General features: G+C 38.1%; 1 protein-coding gene across 5 annotated transcripts in view; it reads left to right on the forward strand.

Annotated features, from left to right (window-relative positions):
- Positions 1 to 22,481, forward strand: part of LOC127635940 (synaptojanin-1-like) — a 33,892-nt gene extending 11,411 nt beyond the window's left edge. For 2 of the 5 annotated variants that reach the window (XM_052116242.1, XM_052116244.1), the window contains 19 exons: positions 4,121 to 4,286; positions 4,775 to 4,798; positions 5,238 to 5,429; positions 6,511 to 6,595; positions 6,776 to 6,916; positions 7,094 to 7,286; positions 7,364 to 7,522; positions 7,624 to 7,780; positions 7,980 to 8,097; positions 10,728 to 10,940; positions 11,031 to 11,109; positions 11,901 to 12,063; positions 12,629 to 12,814; positions 13,312 to 13,443; positions 15,867 to 15,902; positions 16,420 to 16,466; positions 16,601 to 16,787; positions 16,956 to 17,272; positions 19,112 to 22,481. In XM_052116242.1, the coding sequence (XP_051972202.1) occupies positions 4,121 to 4,286; positions 4,775 to 4,798; positions 5,238 to 5,429; positions 6,511 to 6,595; positions 6,776 to 6,916; positions 7,094 to 7,286; positions 7,364 to 7,522; positions 7,624 to 7,780; positions 7,980 to 8,097; positions 10,728 to 10,940; positions 11,031 to 11,109; positions 11,901 to 12,063; positions 12,629 to 12,814; positions 13,312 to 13,443; positions 15,867 to 15,902; positions 16,420 to 16,466; positions 16,601 to 16,787; positions 16,956 to 17,272; positions 19,112 to 19,918 (3,402 nt within the window). In that variant the 3' untranslated portion in view covers positions 19,919 to 22,481. Of the gene's footprint in view, positions 1 to 4,120; positions 4,287 to 4,774; positions 4,799 to 5,237; positions 5,430 to 6,510; positions 6,596 to 6,775; positions 6,917 to 7,093; positions 7,287 to 7,363; positions 7,523 to 7,623; positions 7,781 to 7,979; positions 8,098 to 10,727; positions 10,941 to 11,030; positions 11,110 to 11,900; positions 12,064 to 12,628; positions 12,815 to 13,311; positions 13,444 to 15,866; positions 15,903 to 16,419; positions 16,467 to 16,600; positions 16,788 to 16,955; positions 17,273 to 17,746; positions 17,771 to 19,111 lie in introns of all 5 variants that reach the window. The other 3 variants (XM_052116245.1, XM_052116247.1, XM_052116246.1) reach the window with 3 other exon arrangements.
- Positions 22,482 to 25,604: the final 3,123 nt, after the last annotated feature.

A 25,604-nucleotide genomic window follows, 5' to 3' on the forward strand; every position in this document is an offset into this window, starting at 1 on the left:
TGTAATTGGCCACCATTTCATTAAAGTTGTCACCTTATTTATATATATATATAAATTATATATATATATATATATATATATATATATATATATATATATATATATATATATATATAATCATAAACATCCACTAACGGTCAACACCACATGCAGTTTTTATCATCTAATATAAATTGCAACACTATATGAAATAGTTGCAACTTTAAAAATGTGTATATATACACATTACATGGATTATTGGTTAGTGGATGTTTCTGATACAATAACTAAGGTGAAAGGCCGATAATGTTTAATTGGCCGATTCGTTTTTAAAATCGATTTTCAGAATGTAAAAAAACTTCATAGATTTTTAGACAAGAGTCTAAAATGAATAAAATCCTTGATAATTTTATTCAATCAAAATTCCTATAATATAATTTTATAATATAATTTTATATTTGGTGCATAACGCAGGACTTTTAACCATAAAGAAGTGCAAAACATACCAGGGCCCTCTAGCCTTTATTAAGTATTAACCAAATTAAGCTTTTTACAGCCTATATATTCACCAGATGAAAGAATATAAATATATATATATATATATATATATATATATATATATATATATATATATATATATATATATATATATATATTAGGGCTGTCAAACGATTAAAATGTTTAATTGTGATTAATTGCATTATTTTTTGTAGTTAATCGTGATTAATCGCAATATCTTTATAAACATGAGTGGACAAAATATGCTTAATCCAAATTATATTTCAGTCATCTACACAAAACCTACACCACCAACAGAGCTAAACAACAGAACACAGCACAACTCAATTCAAATGATGTACAAAATATGGTAGTTGTAAGTGTATTATGACTGGATTTATTTCCGAGCTCTATCTGTGCTTGCGGGCATGTTCTACTGCTTTGCTACATAGATAAAAGTCTTGGCGCAGTTATCTGCGTTACCGTATACTTTGCCAGTTGGAACCAGTCTGGCCATTCTCTGTTGACCTCTCTCATCAAGGCATTTCCGTCCACAGAACTGCCGCTCACTGGATGTATTTTGTTTTTGTCACCATTCTGAGTAAATTCTAGAGACTGTTGTATGTAAAAATCCCAGGAGATCAGCAGAAATACTCAAACCAGCCCGTTTGGCACCAACAATCATAAATGCGATAATCTAATCGGCCAAACATGTGGCAGCAGTGCCGTGCATAAAATCATGCAGATCTTCAACCATCAAAATGGGGAAACATTTTATCTCAGTGATTTCACACTGCTGCCACACGATTGGCTGATTAGATAATCACATGGATGATTGTTGGTGACAGATGTGCTGGTTTGAGTATTTCTGTAACTGCTGATCTCCTGGGATTTTCTTACACAACTGACACACACTCTGTACAGTTATGCTGAGAAGAATAAGAATATTCTGAGATGCAGGCGCTGTTTTGGTGGCACGAGAGGGACCTACACAATATTAGGCAGGTGGTTGTAATGTGGATGATTGGTGTATGTGTGTATATATGTGTGTGTGTGTGCGTGTGTGTGTGTTTATATACATGCATACATACGCCTTGTAAATGGATTTAGACCCCTGACCAATTATCTCATATTACTGAATTAAAATGGTACACTGAAATTTCATTCTGATTGATATTTTATTATAAAATGGAAAAATAATATTTTTATGAAAAATAAAAAAACTGAAATATCTTGCTTGCATAAGTATTCAACCCCCACACATTAATATTTGGTCCAGCCACCTTTTGCTACAATAAATGCTTTACGTCTTTTGGGGTACATATGTACCAGCTTTGCACACAGTGATGAAGTGATTTTTGCCCATTCTTCCCGGCAGATTTGCTCCAGGTTGTTCAGGTTGGTTGGGTGACACTTGTAGACTGCAATTTTCAAATGGTGCCAAAGATTCTCAATAGGATTGAGATCAGGAATTTGACTGGGCCACTGTAGGACAGTTATCATCATTGAGATCATTGTCATGCTTCAGTTTTTTAGCGGACTGAAGCAGATTCTCTTGCAGTATTTTCCTATATTTTGCTCCATCCTTTCTTCCTTCAATTCTAACAAGATTCCTAGTCCATGCTGATGAGAAGTTTTCCCAAAGCATGATGCTGCCACCACCATACTTCATTGTAGGGATGGTGTGTTTTGAGGCATAGGAAGTGTTAGGTTTGCTCCACACGTAGCGTTTTGGGTTGTGGACAAAAAACTCTGTCTTGGTCTCATCTGACCACAAAACCTTCTCCCACATCGCAGATGGGTTTCTGGAAAACTCCAGACGTGCTTTCAGATGGTACTTTGAGTAACGGCTTCTTTCTTGGCACCCTCCCATATAGGCCAGCGTTATGCAGTGCTTTTGATATGGTTGACTGGTGCACCATTACTCCACTCCCAGCCACTGAACTCCATAGCTTCTTCAAAGTGGTTGGTGGACTCTCTGTGGCTTCTCTCACAAGTCTCCTTTTTGTTAGAGCACTGAGGGATGGCCTTTTCTTGGTAGTGCCTTGGTGGTGTGGTGCAGCTTTCACTTCCTGATTATTGATCCAACTGTGCTCACTGGTATTTCCAAACATTTGGATATTATTTTGTACCCTTTCCTTAATCTATGCATTTTTTTTTTTTTACTTTATCTATAACTTCTGTGGAATGCTCTATGGTCTTCATTTTCCCTCAGATTCACAGCCTGACCAGTGATCCTTCAACAATGGGTTTTTATCAAGAAAAAGTGATAAAGATGATTCACAATGGTAAAATAACTGTGTCCTCGTTAGGGCAGTTTCTTTCATCGCGTAACCTGGCAGCTTCCACAGCACAGGGGTTGAATACTTATGCAAGCAAGATATTTCTAATATATTTTTTTCTGAAACGGCAAAATCTGTACATTATTCCACATTTTTGGCCTCCGGTGTGTGTGTATGTGTGTGTGTGTGTGTGTATATATATATATATATATATATATATATATATATATATATATATACACATACATATATACATACATACATACAGTGTGGGTAGTTGTGGATTACATGTAATCTGGATTATGTAATCAGATTACAAAGTATTTATTGGATTTCATTATTTTTTAAATACTCTTAATCTGACTACAGTTAATTTTTTATAGATTATATGATTACATATTAACAAGGTAATGTCAGTAAATTGTTAATTTATTGATCATCCTAATCATTCTCTTTTTTCAATAATTTAAATTTTTCATTCTAAATCAGCACACCACTGATATATATTCGGTAAGCCTTAGAGTGTTTTCGAAAAGAGTGAGGGAGGGTTGTGTGAATTGCACTCTGAACCAATACTCTCTACTAGCCTGCCATGATGGAGCGGTCTACCTTAGCATTTAACCACTGGATCTATAGAGATAATTACATTTTTAAAGGAGACACAGGGCAAAAACATCACTGTGTAATGTAAACTCTGCCTTCCAAAAGTTCATATCCTGTCAACTGTGAAGGATTCTACATAAAATCTAAAGACACATTTGAATGCATGTTTGTACAGTGATGTATGTACAAATGTATATGATTGCACTTTTGGTGTAGTGATAACTTTTAGGCATTTTTGTGATGCTGATTCACAAATATAACTGGTCTAAACTCTTACTACACATGGATAAGAAATGCCTGTTAAACTCAAACATTTTGAGTCTGTCATTGATAAAGGGCCTAGACCTCTATCAGCATCACTGGTGAAAACATTAAAATATGAAAACTTCCTTCATAGTTTTTCTGAATTTGTGGACATAAGCACTACTCAAACGATTAAACCATGCAGAATTAGGTTGAATTTAATTTGGAGATAAGATGTATGTGCTGAAAAGCATCAATTAATCGGTTAAACAAATATATTGGTCTACCTCTAATGTATAGGAATTATAGAAGAATGCGTTTTTGATGAATTATAGCATGTCACACTGCAGGACACTGCTGAAACCACCCAAATATGAGCACGAGTATGTTATTAAATATGAGCATAAATGTGTTATAAAATGGATAATTGTTTTTATATCTGTTTCTTTTTTTGGTTGATCAGATTCCAGCCTTACTGAACTGAATGTAATTTGTCATGTTCTCTTCTCCTATAGGGTGGAAAGCTGAAAGACGGAGCTCGCTCAGTCACCAGAACCATCCAGAACAACTTCTTTGACAGCTCAAAACAGGAAGCCATTGACATCCTGAGACTAGGCAGCACTCTCAACAGTGACCTGGCAGATAAAGCACGAGCCCTCCTCACCACCAGCAGCCTGTACGGTATGATTTACGACACCACAGTCTCATTTCAACACAGAAAATGCATCTTAATGAGCATTTATAGAATTAAGGGAATTAAGTAAAGCAAAATAAATAAAAAGTGAATAATAAAACCATTTAATTGAATAAAAAGCAATTTTGACAATGTGTTTTTTGTCGTCCTTAATATGTGATGAGAGCATATTATACTTTATACAGTCCGTTAGAGGGGATTTTAAACTCCTAGTCTCTTCACCTTTGGTCTGTTTGACTTTCTGGTAATGTATTATGGGATAATTGTGCGCTTGTGGATTTATTCTGTCTTGTGGATCAGGATAAAAGATGACTTTCCTCATGCTATTTTGCTAATCTGCAGCTCAAAGCTGTTTTGGGTGTGAGATCAGAGCTGGACCAGAGGACTAATGCTGTTATCTGTCTAACGGCTAACTGTTAACCTCTCTCTCTCCCCCTCTCCCTTTTCTTTTTCTCCTTACTGCTTGCAATGTTAGTCTCTGAGCCTATTTTACAGTCAGGTACAGTATAAACCATAACTGTTTATGGCTCTTATTCTAATGAAGTCTGTTGTTTTTGCAATGATTATTTTGGCATTGTGTGTTTTTCCATTTTTATCACCCTCATAATATGTTGTGAAGTATTCTTTTTTTTTTTTTTTTTTAACATTTTAAATTAGTTTTACATTTTGTCTTACTTCCTTTTGTCCAATAATTCTGACCCTATGAAATTTTATCTGTTAACTTAGGCCATTTATATGCAAGTATTAACTTAACAAATATCCATCTTGTGTGTCTCAGAGTGGTTTGGTCAATGTCATTTGATATGTTGATTTCTGTTTTTGTACTGTGGCCATTATTGTCATGATCAAGATATTGTTTAATTTCAATAAAACACTCATAAAGCCTTTTAATGTTGGTCTTCAATAAGAATTTGCCAGTTTTGCTTCTTTGTTTTTAGCTTCACCCAGAGTTCTGCTGGGCATGTGTCAGAACCATTACAAGTACACACGGCCCAAGAAGATCAGAGTGTGTGTGGGGACTTGGAACGTGAACGGAGGCAAACAGTTCCGGAGCATTGCATTTCGTAACCACACTCTCAATGACTGGCTACTGGATGCACCTAAGAAGGCTGGCCACCCAGAATTCCAGGGTATGTGCTAATGCAAATTATACCAAAATCTGAAAGCGTTTTAGGCCAAGTGTGTCAAGCACACAAGGAATTTGACTTTGTTAACAGAAACTTCTGGTACTCATTTAAATTCAACAGCTAGACTCAGAATTACTGAACAATAACTGCAGAAAAATTCAAGCACAATAATACAAATATGAATGGTATTTGCACAGAGAGTTGTATACGTGTACCTACGCACATATGTACTGTACATAATCAGGTATGTACAAAACAGAATGAGTAGATGCAGAGAGGTATGTGTTTGTACAGGTAGTATAAATGGGTGTTTTGTGTTTATTCAAACTGAGGCATTATGAAGAAAATGTCCAACATTTTATGTACACATGCAATGTTTTCTGAAAGCCTTGGAAATTCCCATCATAGTATAATTTCCAACACATCTCATTGTGTTGTGTATAATCAAATTTCCATGGTTGAAATAAAAAACTTTAGTCTTGCTAATGCTAATTTCATAACTAGAATATTATGTATCTTAAGTACAATTAAGTAATATTTTGTAATTTTTTGGCATAATTTGGCAAAATTACATTTTGATTGGAAATGACACCCAATCAAAAATTCTGCAAATTTTTTCCCCCTTTAAATGTAACTTTTTTTAATATTTCATGCTCTAACTTTTGAAAGCACTTTATTAGGGGCAAAGTTGTTTGGTGTGTTGGAAATGACGCCGCTGTGGGACAGTCGTCATTTCTTTTTCATTTATAGAAATAATTTTCACACAATAAATATAGAAATGGTTTATGTTTATACAATTTTTTGTTTAGATTATCATAGTTTAATAATTTGTATTTTCTCAAATAGATTTTCGTAGTATAATTTTGACAGTTTGGGTCTGGGACAAGGCTGAAACAACAAAATCTATACATAAATGGCATTTGAGAAGTACCAATAAAAAAGGGTTGAAGTTCTGGTAAAAAGTTGAAATCAACCGCAGGGACATGGATTTTGCCCATAGTTAAAGAAAAAAAAGTTTTTGGTTGAAAATATATTAATGACATCATGCTTCATTGTCTCTTTTTGACTGATCTTAATCCTGCAGACAGTAAATCCAACCCTGTGGACATCTTTGCCATTGGCTTTGAGGAAATGGTGGAGCTGAATGCTGGCAATATCGTCAACGCGAGGTAATAATTGATATGACGTCAAGAGATTTCACTGGCGGTAATTACACAGTAAGCCGAGGCAAATTTCCTGTTGTCAATGGGTGTTACATACATTTCTTTCCCTTAGTATTTAAAGTTACATTTTATTTATAACACTTTCTTACTCTCATTTCTGTAAGAACTTCCTTTTTTCATTGGCAGCACCACTAATCAGAAGCTGTGGGCTGCAGAGCTGCAGAAGAACATCTCACGAGATCAGAGATATGTACTGCTGGCTTCTGAGCAGCTGGTGGGGGTGTGTCTGTTTGTCTTCATACGGCCTCAGCATGCACCTTTCATCAGGTATATTCACACACCTGTGCCATCATTTTAACAACAAATGGAATATGCTACTTTGGAACTCTTTTCTGAATAATATTTTCCAATCCCTATGGAGAAAATTAATGGGAAATATACTTCCAGATCAAGCCCGCTGATATACTATTGATACTGATATTCCATGTCATTTTCTTCCAATAGGGATGTTGCTGTGGATACAGTAAAGACTGGAATGGGCGGAGCCACTGGTAATAAAGGAGGTGTGGCCATCCGCATGCTCTTCCACACCACCAGCATCTGCTTTGTGTGCTCACACTTTGCCGCCGGCCAATCACAGGTCAAAGAGAGGAACGACGACTATAACGAAATTGCACGCAAACTCTCCTTCCCCATGGTAACCATTTATCGTGTAATGATAACATTATCATGTATCAGTTTGTTCAGTGGATGACCACCTTCTTTTGTTACAAGGGTCGTCTGCTGTACTCCCATGATTATGTGTTCTGGTGTGGAGATTTTAATTACCGGATAAATCTGCCCAATGAAGAGGTAAAAGAACTGGTCAGACAGCAGAACTGGGATGCACTGACTGCTGGAGATCAACTGGTGGAGCAGAAGAATGCTGGACAGGTATATCAGGCAACTCCAAAACTATATACTATATTCTTGATGTATTTTTGAATTCTCTGCTCTTCTGAAACATTTCTTTCTTTTTTTTATTCATATTCCAGATTTTCAGGGGCTTCATTGAAGGAAAGCTGGATTTTGCCCCCACCTACAAATATGACCTGTTTTCAGAGGACTACGACACCAGTGAGAAGTGCCGCACGCCAGCTTGGACCGACCGTGTGCTATGGAAGAGACGAAAGTGGAACTTTGATAAAACTGGTGAGGATTGTTATGAAATAGTGCCAGCTTTCCTTTAAGTTTCATAAAATATCTTTAAATGCCAACCAACCTCAAAATGTAATTGTCATTCACTTTATATATTGGAATCAAAAATAACAAATAGATTTTTCTTTAAACATGTCTGCACATTCTTTGGCTGAAGTTAAAGAGAGGTTTTTTTATTGTGTGTGTATTACAGCTGAAGAGTTAGAGTTGAATGTAGTTGGAGCCCCTGTGAATGAAGAAGATCAGTACCCATGGAGCCCTGGAGAGCTCAAGTACTACGACAGAGCAGAACTGAAGACGTCTGATCATAGGTGAGAACTACTAAATACAGAGAACAGCAAATTTTAAAGTTAACAGTACGTGATTTTCTTGGGAAATGGTGTTCAACCTGATGGGAATGGCCCTCTAGTGGTCCTCAATGGTACTGCAGGGGAGGGGTGGGCATGAACCCTGATACAAATAATGTTATATGTTATTTACACCCAATGCAAATAGTGTCAGATAATATCTGCACCCATATTTAAATACTAACATACAGTATGGGCATCACTGCAGTGTATTTATTGTGTTTACTGTATTTAGAGTCCCACAAACACACTACATAAACCTCTAACCCTAAGCCTAACCTTATTAAAAAATAACCTTGGTTTTACTACGATAACCACGGTTTCACGTGAGAACGAGTGAGATCGACAGACCCCGCCTCTGGATCAAACCCTTCTCTGCACTCTCCGACATTCACTCTGATCAAATCACTGTGAAGAAATTAACGTTTTTATAATTTTTTTTAAGTAGTATTAAAGAAAATATTTAGAGTGAAAACAGGAAATCGGATGGGAAAAAGAGTTGGACAAAAGGTGGATTCGAACTGCGTTTGCTAGGACAGCAGTACACATGCATACACCGCCTTTATACCCCACACCACTACAGCGACATCTAATGGTTAGTTTGTCTTATATTTCTGTGGTTCCACCAGACTATTGGGGTGAAAGTAGCTGCACAGTGTGGCAGATGCTATTTCCACCAGGGTGCAAATAGACACTCCTTTTTTTTATTATAGTTTTTCTTGATCAATTTTACACAATTCTCAAATTGTGCTCTCAAAACAATTCACACAGCGGATGAAACAGACACTTAATTTTAGATAGACACTTAACTAGATACTAACATCAAAACCATAGATGTGTTTTATATTGAATCCATAACACTTTCACTTTCAGCTATAGAAACTCTACTAATGAAGTAACACATTTGTCATAAAAATAATAAAGACCCTTTACTGTGTGTTTTTGTAAAATTTCTCTAAATCTCTAGATTTTTTACTGCCTTTCCTCTGGAAAGAGGATAAGGAAGTTTAATGTAAAAAAAAAAAAAAAACAGTCTTGCTTTTCTTCAATGACTGTGGTGAGTTCTTCTGAGTTAGCCTCAAACCAGTAATGTAACTTTCCAGCCTTCCTGCCAAAAACGTTATAGGCTGTGTTGTGGATTGTGTCACACAGTGGTCCCATGTTTGTTGAGCATCTCCATTTGGGGTGTTGTCTTGTTAGTTTTGCTAGTGTCAATAAAAGGCTTTCCTGGTGGTTTGGAGCAATGGATCTTCTGTGGCTGCAGCCTGACTTGGTGCACACCAGGGAATGGACGTGTGTTGAGCACGTTTCTGACGTGGCAGTGTCTTGTGATGATCAGGTCCAGTTGATGCCAGTGCTTTGAGAGAGGATGCCTCCAGGGTACCTTTTGCTGGGGTTTATTCTGGAAGAAATAGCTGGTTATGCCAATCGAACCAGGCTTATCACCAGTAACTGCTGTCTCCCGTGTTGTGCCATCACAGTGAGGCAACGCCGGAGTATCCTCTCCAGTGTGCATGCCTTGGCAGGGAGGACAGACTGTTGCCCATGCAGCAAGTCCCCCCTCTCCATTCCACCAGTGTGATCCAAAGGAAAGGCAGAGCTGATACAGCTTGGCTGTACGATTGTGTTGTCGCAGGAGCTGCCAGTTTATAGTTGTAGGCAACGTCGACTGCCTTAGGGACTCTGGCTCTGGATTTTTCATCTGGGTTTACTCCTGAAGCCTTTCCCATAGGTGGGACTAGCTGCAAGAGGTTTGAAATCTGAGTTTGCATTTTCCTAGATGAGCTGCCACACAAGGTTAATGAGCCTCATCTGCCCGAAGCAACTTGTTTTGAGGTACCAGCACTGGCCTTTTGCCCCTTCTCCTGTCAATGAAAACGGTTACACCGGGCTCAGTGGCTGAGCTGCACGAGAAGGCCAGGAGTTGTGTTTTCAGAGGCTGTTAGTGACGCATGCCATGAGGGCATTTTTGTAGGAAGTGGGAGCTTATCCCCACTACCACCCTGGGCTTGACAACCTTGGATTGATCGATCTATCTATTTATACACACACACACACACACATGCATATATATTAATAATATTATTATTGTAATTTTTTTTTAATGTATATTAGTGTAGGAAATGCATCTGGTTTTTAGAAGTCTGGTTTTGATGGGTGATTCTGCCATGAATAAATTAAACACATTGTCCATACCTTAGGGATAAAGTCAGATATGCCAATCCATTTATTGTTCATTTGGCATTTCAAACAACCAAGCAAAACAAATGGCAAATAAATATTCCAAATCTTCGACTTTCCACTAACAATCAAAATATTTAATTCAAAACAAACTGTTATTGGCACTAGCATAGCCTTGCAAAATACACTGCATAGCTGCACAGCAGACTTATGGCACAGTCAAAAAGTTTGTTTGACCTTCCACTGCGCACCTGTAACTCATCATTACCTTACTTAAATACTCAAAATACTCATATGCTGTTTGGTTTCCTTAAACAAAGATTACAACTCAATATAATGTCTCCAACAATTAGTATATAGTTAATATATTTTAAGGTTGAAAATGTCCTGTTGTAATGCACTTAACTTAACAGGCCTGTGGTGGCCATCATCGATGTGGACATACTGGAGGTGGATCCAGAGGCCAGACATCAGGTGTATAAGGACGTGATTGGCCTGCAGGGTCCACCTGATGGTACCATCCTCGTCTCTCTCTGCTCGTCTGGTCCTGATGACTTCTTTGATGATGCTTTGATTGATGAACTGCTGGATAAGTTTGCCAACTTTGGTGAGGTTATACTTATCAGGTAAGATTCCATTATTTTCATGTCAATGCTCCTTCTAGTTTCAATTCTAAATACTTCTCTTTATAAACAAACTACTTTCCTTGTAAACAGGTTTGTTGAGGAAAAAATGTGGGTGACGTTTTTGGAGGGCTACTCAGCTCTAGCTGCTCTCTCCTTGAGTGCCTCCACTGTAAGTTGTAGTAAAATTCCTGCTTTGAAATAGCTGTTTTAGATGCTTCACTGTAAAAAATAATTGTTGAGCAACCTTTAAAAATCAAGTCAACATGATGCAGTAAGTTTTTTTCAACAACTGTCTTTTTAGTCAATTAAATCGTTTGTTCACTAATTGCAGACATTCTTCTGCCAACTTTCAATTTGCAATACGAGAACTTTCATTTTGTCAACATTTCAATTACTTTTGCATTAAGTTATCTGCAATCTTTGCCTCTAAAGAGATGTATGTTTTGCAAGGCATACGATTGTTTGACACAAGCACACACTAGACCTCAACTCTTAACACACAACCCACAATAACACTAACAATCAACAAACTTCATTTAAAAGATAAGCTCCTAACATCACCACTCAACAACTGACTAACACTGGCAACAAAAAAACAACAATCACAGCATAAAAACAGTAAGCAAACAGCAAAAATGACTCCTTAACACTAACCATCCTTAACACATGATGTATTCATGTTGCAATGCATGCTAGAAACTTGCAAATCAGCAACATTGTATAATATGAAATTGTTTGTTCTGATAACAGTTAGACTAGTTGAGATAATATTTGGGGTAATATTGTTGGTCTAATGTGTGTTTGTTTTTTTGATGTAGATGCAAATTAATTCACATTTCGTAGTATCTGTGACTAATAAAAAATACAATAAGCAGAATGAAACAGTTTGTGAACTGTAAACTAATTCAAGCTCAGTATCAAAATATACTCATCTAACCTTCCCTTCGTGTCTGAATGCAGGTAAGTGGAAAGACCATAGACATCCGTTTGAGGAGTCCTGGCTGGATAAAGAGTCTAGAGGATGAAATGAGTGTGGAGAGAATCTGCGGGAGCATCCCAACTTCCACCAGCTCCACTTTGCTGGCAGAGAACTCTGACATGGGAGAAGAGTATGATATGGAAGGTATGACACCTGTTTGGGTTACTTGGTATCAAAGTGTGACATCCAAATGTGTAAAACTTGTTTATATTATAACTTAAAGGAATAGTTCTCTCAAAAATGTTAATTCGGCCATAAGTATAGCCTCCATATATTTCCAAACCTGCATGTCTGTCTTCTGTGTAACACAAAAGGAGGAATTTTAAAGATATCCTGTTCTCTGATGTACATACAATGGCAGTAGATAGTGGCTCACTGTTAATCTTAAAAAGCACCCAAAAGTGTCATTAATGTAGACCATGTGATTGTACATCACATTCCAAGTTTTCTGAATCACATTCCAAGTTTTCTGAAGACATACAGAAGACTGTTCCTTTAAATGCTGCATTTTAATCCGTTGTTAAATGTGCTTTATCAGCTCTGCCACTAGAAGTAGAAACCTCATGAATGTATCTCCTTATACTTTAGTAATGTGATCTGCGCATGAGCCTATGGGACTTTCACAATATGGAGTTACTCAATGTTGTTTCAATACGATAGAGATGTTGTTGTTGTCAGTACATAGTGTGTTTTATTGCTGTGTTGACAGGTGATGTGGACGAGGAGGTTGAGGATATCTTACCCCAGCACCTGCAGCCTGGAGCGGGCATGGATTTAGGTTCATCCCCCACCACTTCCCCACGCAGCAGCCCCTGCCCCTCTCCTACCCACGGAGAGTCCCTACCCCCCATCCGGCCCAACAGAGCCCCTCCACGCACTGCTGGACCACCACAGGGTAGTGCTAGTATTTTAATCTACTTATTATGAGCAAACCCTCATTTAAAAACACTCATATTGTCATCTATTATACAACAGGGCCTTTGTGCTTTTTTTTTGCTTTGACCTTACAACGTTTTATATTTTTTTGAATACCCCATGAAAACAAATCAAATGTTAAGTTTTTTGGCTTTTAGTCCATGTCTGTTACCTTTGAGGTTATCTATATGCTAGTGGAAGGAAGTGTATACAGGTTGTTTTAATGTTTTCTCATCAAACACCAACATATTAAAAACAAAATCATGAATTTTCCTTTGTGTTCACACTGCAAAAAGGAGGATTAAGTCCAGCAACCAGTAGAAGGGAACTTGCAGGTAAAAAGAGAGCAGCTTACAGAGGTGTTGCTGATGTGCATCAGTGGTTACTGAGCTCTTAGAGTATGTCTGTGTGTTCTGAACGTGGTGCTGTGCGCAGATTAACAACTCAATTGGTTTGACACTATTTTTTTCTCTTCAGGTTTTCCTGTTGATGGTCAGCCAGCCGGAGGTCCCTTGTCTCAGGGACAAGAGCCAAAACGACCCCCTCCACCACGCCCTAATGCCCCACCAGCTCGACCTGCACCACCACAGCGCCCACCACCACCCTCAGGTACAGCTTCAAAGTGTTTGTAAATGCTTGCCTAATAGGCCTGAACTTAAAAACACATAGGTTTTTGCAGGATTGAAACACACAACCAAATAAGTACTCTTCAAACCTAAATTATTTTTCCATAATCAACTGTATCACATATTCTGTTTTGACTTGTCTATGCATAATAAAAATGCATTTCATTCATTTTATAATTCCCTGCTGTTTCTAAAGGAGGGAGAAGTCCTACTCCTGTTAGGAAAGATTCAGCAGGTAATACTGTAAATGCATCAGTAGTGTGTATTAGCAGCTGAACATTTGCTTACTACTGGTGGTTCACTTTTATGTGAATAGTAAATTAGATTCTTAGATTAGATAAGATCAGTGGGCCTAAATGTCTTGAGTGTCATATAATGCACAATGTAGCAGTTTTGTGTTGTGTTTGGTACGTTTGATTTATGCTTTGTGCTAGCATGTAATGGCCTTTTAAATTGCATGGGATTTTACATACGACTAAAGATAATGAGGAGATTGATTTTGATTATAATGTTATATAGTTTGGAAACTATATAATTTTCTTTCAAAGGCTTCACTGAGCCTCTCGATCTAGACTTTCATCTGACTGATTATGAAGGTAATTTCTAAAAAGATTGGATTTTAGGTTCTTGCTGTGTTTGTTCTTGTGTATGGTGTCTTCCCTCTTAATTGAGACCTTCTGTGCTTCCTACTAGAATTAATAGTGACAACAGTTTGTATCATTATTAAAAGGCTAATTCATGACATCATAAAAATAGATAGAATGTGAAATTTGTACATTTATACACAAGATAAATTGAGATTAAAAGGATCATAAGCAAAATAGGAAAATAAAATGTACAATATTGCATACTATATTGTACGGTTTGTGTGTATATATATATATATATACACACCGATCAGCCACAACATTAAAAACACTTTTGTCAAATATTGTGTAGGTCCTCCTCGTGCCGCCAAACCGCGCCGACCCGTATCTCAGAATAGCATTTTGAGATGCTATTCTTCTCTCCACAATTGTAAAGAGTGGTTATCTGAGTTACCGTAGACTTGGTCAGTTCGAATCAGTCTGGCCATTTTTTGTTGACCTCTCATCAACAAGGTGTTTCCAGCCACAGAACTGTCACTCACTGGATGTTTTTAGTTTTTAGCACCATTCAGAGTAAATTCTAGAGACTGTTGTGTGTGAAAATCCTAGGAGATCACCAACATTCATGCCTCACTCCAATTCACTGCGATCACATTTTTCCACATTCTCATGGTTGATGTGAACATTAACTGAAGCTCCTGACCCGTATCTGGATGATTTTATTCACTGCACTGCTGCAGCACGATTGATTGATTATGATTATATACCTGTATAATATGATATACCTGTATATGAATGCCCCCTTCTCAGTTTTCTTAATATCATTTTTAGTTTTCAGTTGCATTATGCTTAAATCTTGTCAAAAGTCTGGCGAATAAAACAAAAATGTACCGGCCAGTGGCGATCAATTATCCGAAGTGTAAATAGAGAGTTGTTCTGCTGAAAACAAATGAAACTTTTTAGAAGAATATCTCGGCACTGTTGGTCCATACAATGCAAATTAAGGGTGATCAGAAATCTGAAGCTCCAAAAAGCACATTAAGGCAGCATAAAAGTAATCCATATGACTTCAGTGTTTTAATCCACATCTTCTGAAGGGATCCAATCGGTTTTAAGGTGAGAACAAAATCTAACTCCTTTTACACTGTCCATGTTGCAGTCTCCAGGCTCATGATTTTAAGCTTGATTACACTCCCTCGTGATTGACGTATGCGCAAAGCAACGAGGAGAATGTTGATGTCAAGATTTATACTGAAAAGGAGATATATTTTTGTCTGTTCTCAACCAAAATCAATTAAATTACTCCAGAAGACATGGATTAAACCACTGGATTTGTATAGATTACGTTAATGCTGCCTTTGTGCTTTTTGGAGCTGCAAAGTTTTGATCCCCATTCACTTCCATTATATGGACCTACATAGTTGAGATGTTCTGCTGAAGAAAGAAAGTCATACATATCTGGGATAGCATGAGGATGAGTAAATTATGAGAGAATTTTCATTTTTGACCAACTAGAAGTAGGTCATTTGTTGGTTAATTTACCTGAAATGTTCAAATCTGCAGTACTATCAGAACATTTCAGCACATAAAGTCTCAAAATTTCCACTGATTTTGATTTAGTTTTCATGTGTGGAGTGATGGGTTGACGGGTGAATTAGCTTTTGTAATTGAATAGAGATTAAGGACTTTATAGTCAACCCTTCTAATGACTTGTCCTCTGCGAGTAGATCAGATGCATTTCTCCCTAGGTGAAGGCTGTAATGTGTGCTGCAAAACAGAAAATAATTTTGGCATATTTATTCCCTCATGCTGACAAAAGGACAAAAAAGCCCAGCGTTGGCACACGCGGACGCTGGTGAGTTCCTACACACGCTGCCTTCCCATCAGCCCTCCAAAATAACATCAGTCGCCTTTAACAGGCATCAGATTTAGGCCCAACCCATTGCCCTACAAAGGCAAAACACAGTAATGTCCCCTACATTATCCTGGCATCTTTTCAGATCATTTCAATCATTTAAGGTTTTGTAGGGAATGGGAAACACTACTTCCATTACTAGATTGTAGAGTAGCCAATAATGACATCACATAAGTTACATCTAGGATAAGAGCCAAGGAAAAAGAATGAGGAAGACTGATTTGGCAGACGAGAATAAAGGATGCAGATTTGCTTCTTTTCAATCATAAAACAATCACAGATGATAACACTTTGTTTTTTAAAACATGGCTTCAACTAAATAAGCTTGATGAACTTCAAAAGTATATCTCCAATCTGAGATTTTAATGGCCTTATTTATCCTTGAAGTCTGAAGTCAGGTGATCATGGGTTTATATAACTCCCACTGAATGTCTGATTGCTATCGGCTATTTTTCAGGCCGAGGTCAGGCCACTGGATCAGCCCCTGGAGGTGCTTCAAGGCCGGTGAGTTGACTAAATAAGATGAACATTGAAAAGAAAAATAGACTCTTTGTCTATATTTTACTCTAATGTTGCATGAACATTCATTTTAATTTTGAAAATTCACTCCTTTAAGGAAAGTGTTTGTTTTGCTTTAGATCCCACCCAGAGCAGGAGTCATCAGCGTCCCTCCTCAAGCCAGACCTCCCCCTCCTGCTCATCCTGGGGCCCCCAGACCCATAGCAGAGGTGCATCCTGGAGCCCCTCGACCCTCACCTGATAATCACCCTGGAGCACCACAACCCTTTTTTGAACCCCTAAGCAAACCATCTAATCTGCCTCTGGGTTTGTTAAATCTCACAATACCTCATACATAACACAACAACAACTTAAAGGGGCGTGTCTAAATTGGTAGTTTAATCTGATGGAAATTCCAGAATGCCCAACATTGCTTTCAGCACCTTTAAAACTATACATGTTTAAATCCAATTCTCCTGTGTGTTTGTCCTACAGGTCCACCTCCCACACTGCCAGGTCCCTTGAGACTTCAGATGACATCACCCATGCAGCCAACGACTGTATCTCCAGTGCAGCCTTCCATCCAACCGCAACTGCCCCCAACCATACAATCCCAGCTCCCTGCACCAATGCAGCCGACCTTTCCCGCCCCTCTGGTGCCTCAGCCGGCCGCTATGGCCCCCCAGGCACCTTCAGTGGGAGCTTCTGCCGCCCCTCAGCCTGGACTGGCCTCTCCCAAGCCTCCACCCCGGAGTCGGTCGTCCCATGCACTGCCACCTGAGCCTGCATCTGCTGCTGCTCCTACATCTCAGGTGAATCCTCTTTTATCCTCATTACTAGATCACAAGACCTCGTTTTTTTTCTGACTCTTGAAAATGGTAAAGTTTGTAAAGTACTATTTTCCACATTTTAGAATAGAACAGTAAAGTCATCAAAACTATTAAAGAACACAAATGGAGGTATAGGAATTATGCTTTCAAACATTTAAGCACAAGAATTTAAATCCGAGACCATGAGAAACAAATTCAGTCAAAACAGGCCAACATTTTGACTAGTGCAATATACAGTAGTTATGGACAGGCACCGCCTTTGTTTAATTGAAGCTCAGTCTCTACGTCAATTTACCTTCTTGGATCTATTAAGTCGTTTGTGTTATCCAGCCTATTCTTTTTCAAACTGTTAAAAGGCTTACTACGGGATCTCTTCTTGTTTTCTAAGCTGTTTAGGTGGCTCTCATAGTCATGTTTCCCACTTTTCTTGATGCATGTGTCTCTCTCTTTTAATAGCAGGAGCAATCCTCAGGTTGACAGGTACTGGATCAAGTCATTTCTAGTCTATATTTTGTGTTCATGGTTCCGTAGCTTGTGGTCACCTTGTGTGGAGTGCTCATACATTACAGAAACCTCCATGTTATAATTGGTTTTCCCACTTTTCATCTTTTGTTTGACCTTGTTTTATTTTCAGTGTCAGAAATATTACTTGAACCCCTTGACATAAATGTATGTTGGGGGGAAAAAAGGATGTCTTTAATTGAACTGACAGGGGGTTCAATGAAAGTGTCATTTGTTTTTGTTGTGGGTATTGTTTTTTTTTTTGTTTTGAATCAGTGGTATGTTGATGTTTTTATGTTTCATTGAGCTTCTTGGGTGAAGAAAAGTAATTATATCAGTATGTAGTTTACACCTTGCTTCACTTTGGCATACATTTCTAGTATACTGGCAGACTAATCATATTTGTGTTTTTGATGCTTTTAAAATGCATTTTTCCATGGTTTATAATGGACCGTTATAAAAAAACATCAGGAATCAGATCTTTCAGATATTGATTTGTATATACAAAAGGTCTGTCATTTGCCATTTATGTTCTTAACCAACAAGATTTTTTTCAAATGGGGCCAGTTTTGATTTCATGTTGATTTTAAAGGGATAGATCACCCAAAAAATACAATTATTTCATCATTTACTCACCTTTGAATGACTTTCTTATGCCGAATGCAAACAAAGATTTTAGAAGAATATTTCATCTCTGTTGGTCCATACAATGCAAGTCAACAGGGTCCAAAACTTTGATGCTTAAAAAAGCACATAAAGGCAGCATAAAAGTAATCCATATTCCAGTGGTTTGATCCATGTCTTCAGAAGTGATATGATAGTTGTGGGTGAGAAACAGATAAATATTTAAGTCCTTTTTTCCCATAAAATCTCCTCCCTGCCAGTAGGTGGCAATTTGCACAAAGAATGTGAATAGCCAAAAACAATAGAAGAATGTGAAAGTGGACTAAAGTACTAAAATATTTATCAGTCTGGGTATCTCACCCACACCTATCATATCACTTCTGAAGACACGGATTTAACCACTGGAGTCATATGGATTACTTTTATGCTGCCTCTATGTGCTTTTTGGACCTTCAAAGTTCTGGTCACCATTCAGTTGTATTGAACAGACCAACAGAGCGGAGATATTCTTCTAAAAATCTTTGTTTGTGTTCTTCAAAAGAAAGTAAGTCGTCTGGGATGGCATAAGGGTGAGTAAATGATGAGAGAATTTTCATTTTTGGGTGAACTATCCGTTTAAATCTCCATTATATTGTAGCTTCTCATCAAGCTATAAGTTTGATTTCATAAGGTTGTGTATGTGTTTGATTTCCCCAGGCCAAGGTCATGAATGGAATCCAAAGAGAAGCACAATGGAATCTAGACCCCTTTGATATGCTTAACACCCAGTCCATACTCCAGAACTCATCATTCTCCATGTCCCTCTCTCACTCCTCCTCGTCTTCCTCTACCCCATCTTCCTCCTCTTCCTGTTCTACGTTACCCAGCTCCCTCTCTCTCTTCTCCTCCTTGCAAAGCCCTCCTTTAGCTCCAGACACGAGCAGTGCTACATGTCTTCTGCCTCCTCCCTTTCCCTCCCGCAGCAGGTCCCAGGAGACTCTCCGCACATCCCCCAATCCATTCCTTGCCGAAGCTCAACCTAGACCAAACAGCACCAACCCCTTCAATGGCGGCTTGCTGTCCTCACAGCGCCGATCGCTCACACCCGATTTCTACACCCAGCAACAGGCCCAAGCGGCCAAGCCTGTCCTGAACGGGGCGATGTCTGCTCTGGTTCAAAGTTCTACTCTTCCCCCTTTCTTCTCTGGACAACAATCCTTAGTTCCCGCTGCAGCACCGGCCCCAGCCAGTCGGACTCAGAAGTGGGTTAAATTTGACGATGATTCAGACTTTCTCCAGTCACGAAAGGTTCAATCGGGGCCTCTGCTTATACCTGTAGCCTCATCTCTTTCCTTCCCACAACCCCAGAGCAGCTTATCCAGCTCGGGCTTTGGCATGGACAGCAACTGGTCGTCTCTTCCCACCTCCGCGTTCCCAGCAATCCCCCCTCGGATCCCATCAAGGACTAATACCAGCATCAAAAAACCCCACATCCCTTCCAGAAATGAATTCACCGAGAGATGAAACAGGGTGGTTTAATGAGCTGAGAGAGTTTGTATGTAAAAATATGGAGGAAATATTATCGCACAACTATATTATGTGTAAGGTTTGTATAAAAGTGTGATGGATCAGAGGTGTTGACCTGTTTATCTGAAATTAATTTATTAGGCCCTCTCTTTGCCCAAAGCAGACAGCAGACTAGTAGGATATCAAGACCGTCCTTAGTGAATTTGTATGTTTTTCAGGTTTTAGAGCACTTTCTGGGCAGAGAGTTTGCACCTGCTGTTATCTACATATTAATCCATATATACGCACACACGTGTGTTAACTTTTACAGTTCAATGGCCAGATTTAATGGTCGATTTAATGGTTTAGATTAATTATTACAAGCTTCATAATTGGATAATAAAGACTCTACAGTCTACACATTAAAATATGTATCCTAATGTAGATTTAAAGGGACGTGCCGAAGGTATTTTCTGCTGCAATCAACATTTTTCTACAAATGTTGTTGATTGAGCTTAACTTGTATTGAACCCAGAACATTTCATTTTTTGGCATTATGGCAACCATTATTGGGCTTGACCTTGAGCCGCAGTCAGATATTTTTGTCATTAATCTCATGAATGTATCTTTCACCTGCTTCAATTGCCTATGTTTGTATAGCTGTTAAAACCCAGAGAGAGAGAGAGAGTGTGTGTGTGTGTGTGTGTGTGTGTGTGTGTGTGTGTGTGTGTGTGTGTGTGTGTGTGTGTGTGTGTGTGTGTGTGTGTGTGTGTGTGTGTGTGTGTGTGTGTGCACAGAACATAGATGTATGTTTCTGTGCTTTAGTGGATAGTCCAAATGTGGGTCTTAATTGTCTGGGTGTTCACGCAAACAACCCCACCCCAACTAATGTGCTTGGCTGTCTAAGTTGTTGAAAAATATCTTACATACATGTTCATAGTGAAAATATATGTCTTCCTTGTGGGGAAAAAAATGTGAACTGGTTATGAATTGTGTTTATATTTGCAGCATATACATGCCATATCTTAAGTGCACTGAAGAGCTCTGTCCTTTAGGATTTCAAACACAGGTTGAAGCCAAAGTTTGTAATGTTGGGGTTGTGTGGAGAGCATATCTGTTTTATAGGCATGAGGGCATTAGATGCCCATCTTATTTATCAACCCCTTATATACAAATGTGCTTTCAATTGATCTGATCCAAAGCTCACAACAGAACTGCTGTATTTAACTAATGAGTTTTATTTGGTGGGTTCCTCCGTCTGGCTTCCTGGCTTTCTTTCATGCAATGGATGTGTGCTTATTCGCACAATGAAATCGTACTTTTTTCATTTCAATGGGCAGGCTCTTCATTCTCAAAAATTCTTGATAGATGTATTTATTGTTATGTGGAGGAATACTGTGATGTATGTGCGAGCGTGCTGTCTATTTGTGTGTACTAGCTGTTTGTTCAAGTGTGTTTACGTTGTCATTTGGAAGGATTCAAATATCTTTGTTATGAGTTGACTGACCCCAGAGTCATTAAAACATTCAGTCACCACGCTGTTTAAAAGTAATATTCTGTATGGTCCTTTTGAAGTATATAATGTTTTAAGGTTCAGTACTTTGAGAGTGTTCTGTTGGTGAAAAGTGAGAAGATTCTGGGGCAGTTTAGTATGTTTCAGCCTCATAATTCTTTTTGTCATAGTCATGTTGATTGTTTAGCATGCCAGACTGTAATGGTGCATTATGGTTGAATGATCAGCCCTCAGCACTGTTTGATTTTTGTGTACCGAGTCACTTTGTTCCTCTCACAGTTTTATGTTATGCAGGTTTTATCACTGTACCTAAAGGGCATACTTAACTAAATTATTTTGGGCTAAAGTTTGGGTGTTTCAGAAAAGGAGTGGCAAAAGTATTTTACTTGTACTTTTATTCCTTGTTTACATTTAGGTCAAATTTAACATCAGTTTAGTTGTTCAAATGTGCACCCAGGAAGTGTTGAGCAACAAACTTTGAATTTTGACTTTAATTTTGAAAAGCATTACAGCTTTATCTTTGATTATTGCAGCACTGAAAAGGTTGGGTACACGGTCTCTCTTTGGGTTTTGGTTGTGAAAAGGATCAGAAGAATGCCAACTGGTAAGGTTGTGTATTAATGCTATGAGTTAACCATTGCAAAATGCATTCCAAAGCACTAACTGTGAACATCTCCAGAATACAGACAGGTATCAGGCCATGGATAATATATATATATTTTTTCTTTTTAAGACTAATAAGCACTATATCACCACTTAAAAAATAAAGGCATTAAATGTAATTTGTTCAGGTGTTCTGTATGTAATGAAAGCATCTGACACTAGCCAGTGCTAGTTATTAATGTTGAAGAAGGTTTTATAGGAATTAATTAACTCCTTTTGTAAAGTTAACGTTCCTTTGTAGCTTTTAGCCCAGCAGTGATCAGAAGTCTGTGGTAGTAACCTTTATATGTATGTATACACAATCCACAAAACTACAATGCAGTAATTTAAGTGCATACCAAAAGTGCACATTTATGTATGGAGCAATTGATGTTGTGTGTATGCAATAATAAATGTAATTCAACATGGAAAATGAGTCATAATGTAATGGTTTTATTAGCTGTTACAAAACATTTAATAGAAGATTTCAAGTGGAAACAGCTACTCTTTGCAATACAATTGCATATGGGTATTGGGTAGTGACTGTAAAATGCATACTCTGTTTACAGCTGTTTTAAACCGCATTCTTCTAATTGTATAATTATTGTAGATGCAGTATTTTATGACCTCGTATTACTCAAGTACTTATATAGAATATTTGTACTTTTAAAACTGGGGTTTTTTACACAGCAGACATGAAAGGGAACTGCAAAAAAGCTAAAAGGTTATTAACCCATATCGAGTATTGACGTTGACTACCACCCCTGGAGTCACGAGTTTGAATCTAGGGTGTTCTGAGTGACTCCAGCCAGGTCTCCTAAGCCTGGGGTTTTCAAACTGGGATCCAGGGGGCCGCAATGGGGTGCTAGGGGGTCCGCGGAAAATATCAGATGGGGTAACCTCGTGGTCGCAATTAGTGGTTATCTTTCTTAATGGGGCGCATGGTAAGTTGTGCGTGGATTGCGGAGAGTAGCATGATTCTCCACATGCTGTGAGTCTGCGGTGTCATGCACAATGAGCCACGTGATAAAATGCGTGGATTGACGTCTCCGAAGCGGAGGCAACTGTGACTTGTCCTCCACCACCTGGATTGAAGTGAGTAACCGTGCCACCATGAGGATCTACTAAGTAGTGGGAATTTGGCATTCCAAATATGGGCATTCTAAAAATGTTTTTTTGTATACTATGGGAAACACACATTTGAAAGGGGGTGGGGGAGAAGTAATTAGTGGACCAAAAAGAGTTTTTAAAAAGTGGGTCAATATATTTAGGTAATTTAAGTGAAAACAATGACCTAAGTCAAAAACTCGGGTTTCCACTCACAAACTTTATCTACACTTAACATGGCAGCATTTTTGCGAAATTGAGCAGTTTTTTTTTTCTTAGCTCTACAGTCAAGCTGTGATAATAGTAACAATAATAAAGTTTTTTTTTTATTTTTTATGTATGTATTATATTGGCCCTAATGATTTAGAAAATAGCAATACATTTTTCGGCTGTATTTTATGTTCTTGACCTTTTAGAAATTATTTAAATGGAAATAGTGACAAGTCATAGCACCTTAAATAAACACTTTCCCTTAAATGTTTATTTATATTGTTACATAAAATCCAATGTTTAAAAAAAAAAAAAGGTTAATGTTCTTCAGTAATATTAATAATATCCTTTAATTATATTTATCAGATATGGTGATCCAACCAAATACTTTTTCAGCCAGATCTCTTCTCGCTTGCCAATTCCAAACTTGTACAGGTGAAACTCGAAAAATTAGAATATCGTGCAAAAGTTCATTAATTTCAGTAATTCAACTTAAAAGGTGAAACTAATATATTATATAGACTCATTACAAGCAAAGTAAGATATTTCAAGCCTTTATTTGATATAATTTTGATGATTATGGCTTACAGCTTATGAAAACCCCAAATTCAGAATCTCAGAAAATTAGAATATTGTGAAAAGGTTCAGTATTGTAGGCTCAAAGTGTCACACTCTAATCAGCTAAACACCTGCAAAGGGTTCCTGAGCCTTTAAATGGTCTCTCAGTCTGGTTCAGTTGAATTCACAATCATGGGGAAGACTGCTGACCTGACATTTGTGCAGAAAACCATCATTGACACCCTCCACAAGGAGGGAAAGCCTCAAAAGGTAACTGCAAAAGAAGTTGGATGTTCTCAAAGTGCTGTATCAAAGCACATTAATAGAAAGTTAAGTGGAAGGGAAAAGTGTGGAAGAAAAAGGTGCACAAGCAGCAGGGATGACCGTAGCCTGGAGAGGATTGTCAGGAAAAGGCCATTCAAATGTGTGGGGGAGCTTCACAAGGAGTGGACTGAGGCTGGAGTTACTGCATCAAGAGCCACCACACACAGACGGGTCCTGGACATGGGCTTCAAATGTCAAACGTCTTACCTGGGCTAAAGAAAAAAGAACTGGTCTGTTGCTCAGTGGTCCAAAGTCCTCTTTTCTTATGAGAGCAAATTTTGCATCTCATTTGGAAACCAAGGTCTCCAAACCAAGGTTTCCACAGTCTGTGTTGGTTTGGAGAGCCATGTCATCGGCTGGTGTTGGTCCACTCTGCTTTATTAAGTCCAGAGTCAATGCAGCCGTCTACCGCGACATTTTAGAGCACTTCATGCTTCCTTCAGCAGACAAGCTTTATGAAGATGCTGACTTCATTTTCCAGCAGGACTTGGCACCTGCCCACACTGCCAAAAGTACAAAAACCTGGTTCAATGACCATGGTATTACTGTGCTTGATTGGCCAGCAAACTCGCCTGACCTGAACCCCATAGAGAATCTATGGGGCATTGCCAAGAGAAAGATGAGAGTCATGAGACCAAACAATGCAGAAGAGCTGAAGGCTGCTATTGAAGCATCTTGGTCTTCCATAACACCTCAGCAGTGCCACAGGCTGATAGCATCCATGCCACGCGCATTGAGGCAGTAATTAATGCAAAAGGGGCCCAAACCAAGTACTGAGTACATATGCATGATTATACTTTTCAGAGGGCCGACATTTCTGTATTTAAAATCCTTTTTTTATTGATTTCATGTAATATTCTAATTTTCTGAGATTCTGAATTTGCCGTTTTCATAAGCTGTAAGCCATAATCATCAAAATTATATCAAATAAAGGCTTGAAATATCTTACTTTGCTTGTAATGAGTCTATATAATATATTAGTTTCACCTTTTAAGTTGAATTACTGAAATTAATGAACTTTTGCACGATATTCTAATTTTTCGAGTTTCACCTGTAGGCTATATATAACTGCATGTATAGAAGAATATATAAGGAAGATAGACGTTTTAATTCAGACTATAAAATGGCTAATTATAGAAGTGTAAAGGAATATTTCGTGTTCAATACAAGATGAGTTCAGTTGACATCGTGTGTGGCATAATGTTGAATACCACAAAAATTATTTCAACTTGACCCTTTTTTTTTTTTTTTTTTTTTTACTTACGAGCCACATACAATGCAAATGAATGGGGCCAAGTTTTGGAGGTATTAAAGGCAGAAATGTGAAGCTTATTATTTTATAAAAGCACT

The sequence above is a fragment of the Xyrauchen texanus genome, chromosome 43, assembly GCF_025860055.1.
Source record: "Xyrauchen texanus isolate HMW12.3.18 chromosome 43, RBS_HiC_50CHRs, whole genome shotgun sequence".
Taxonomy (NCBI): Eukaryota; Metazoa; Chordata; class Actinopteri; order Cypriniformes; family Catostomidae; genus Xyrauchen; species Xyrauchen texanus.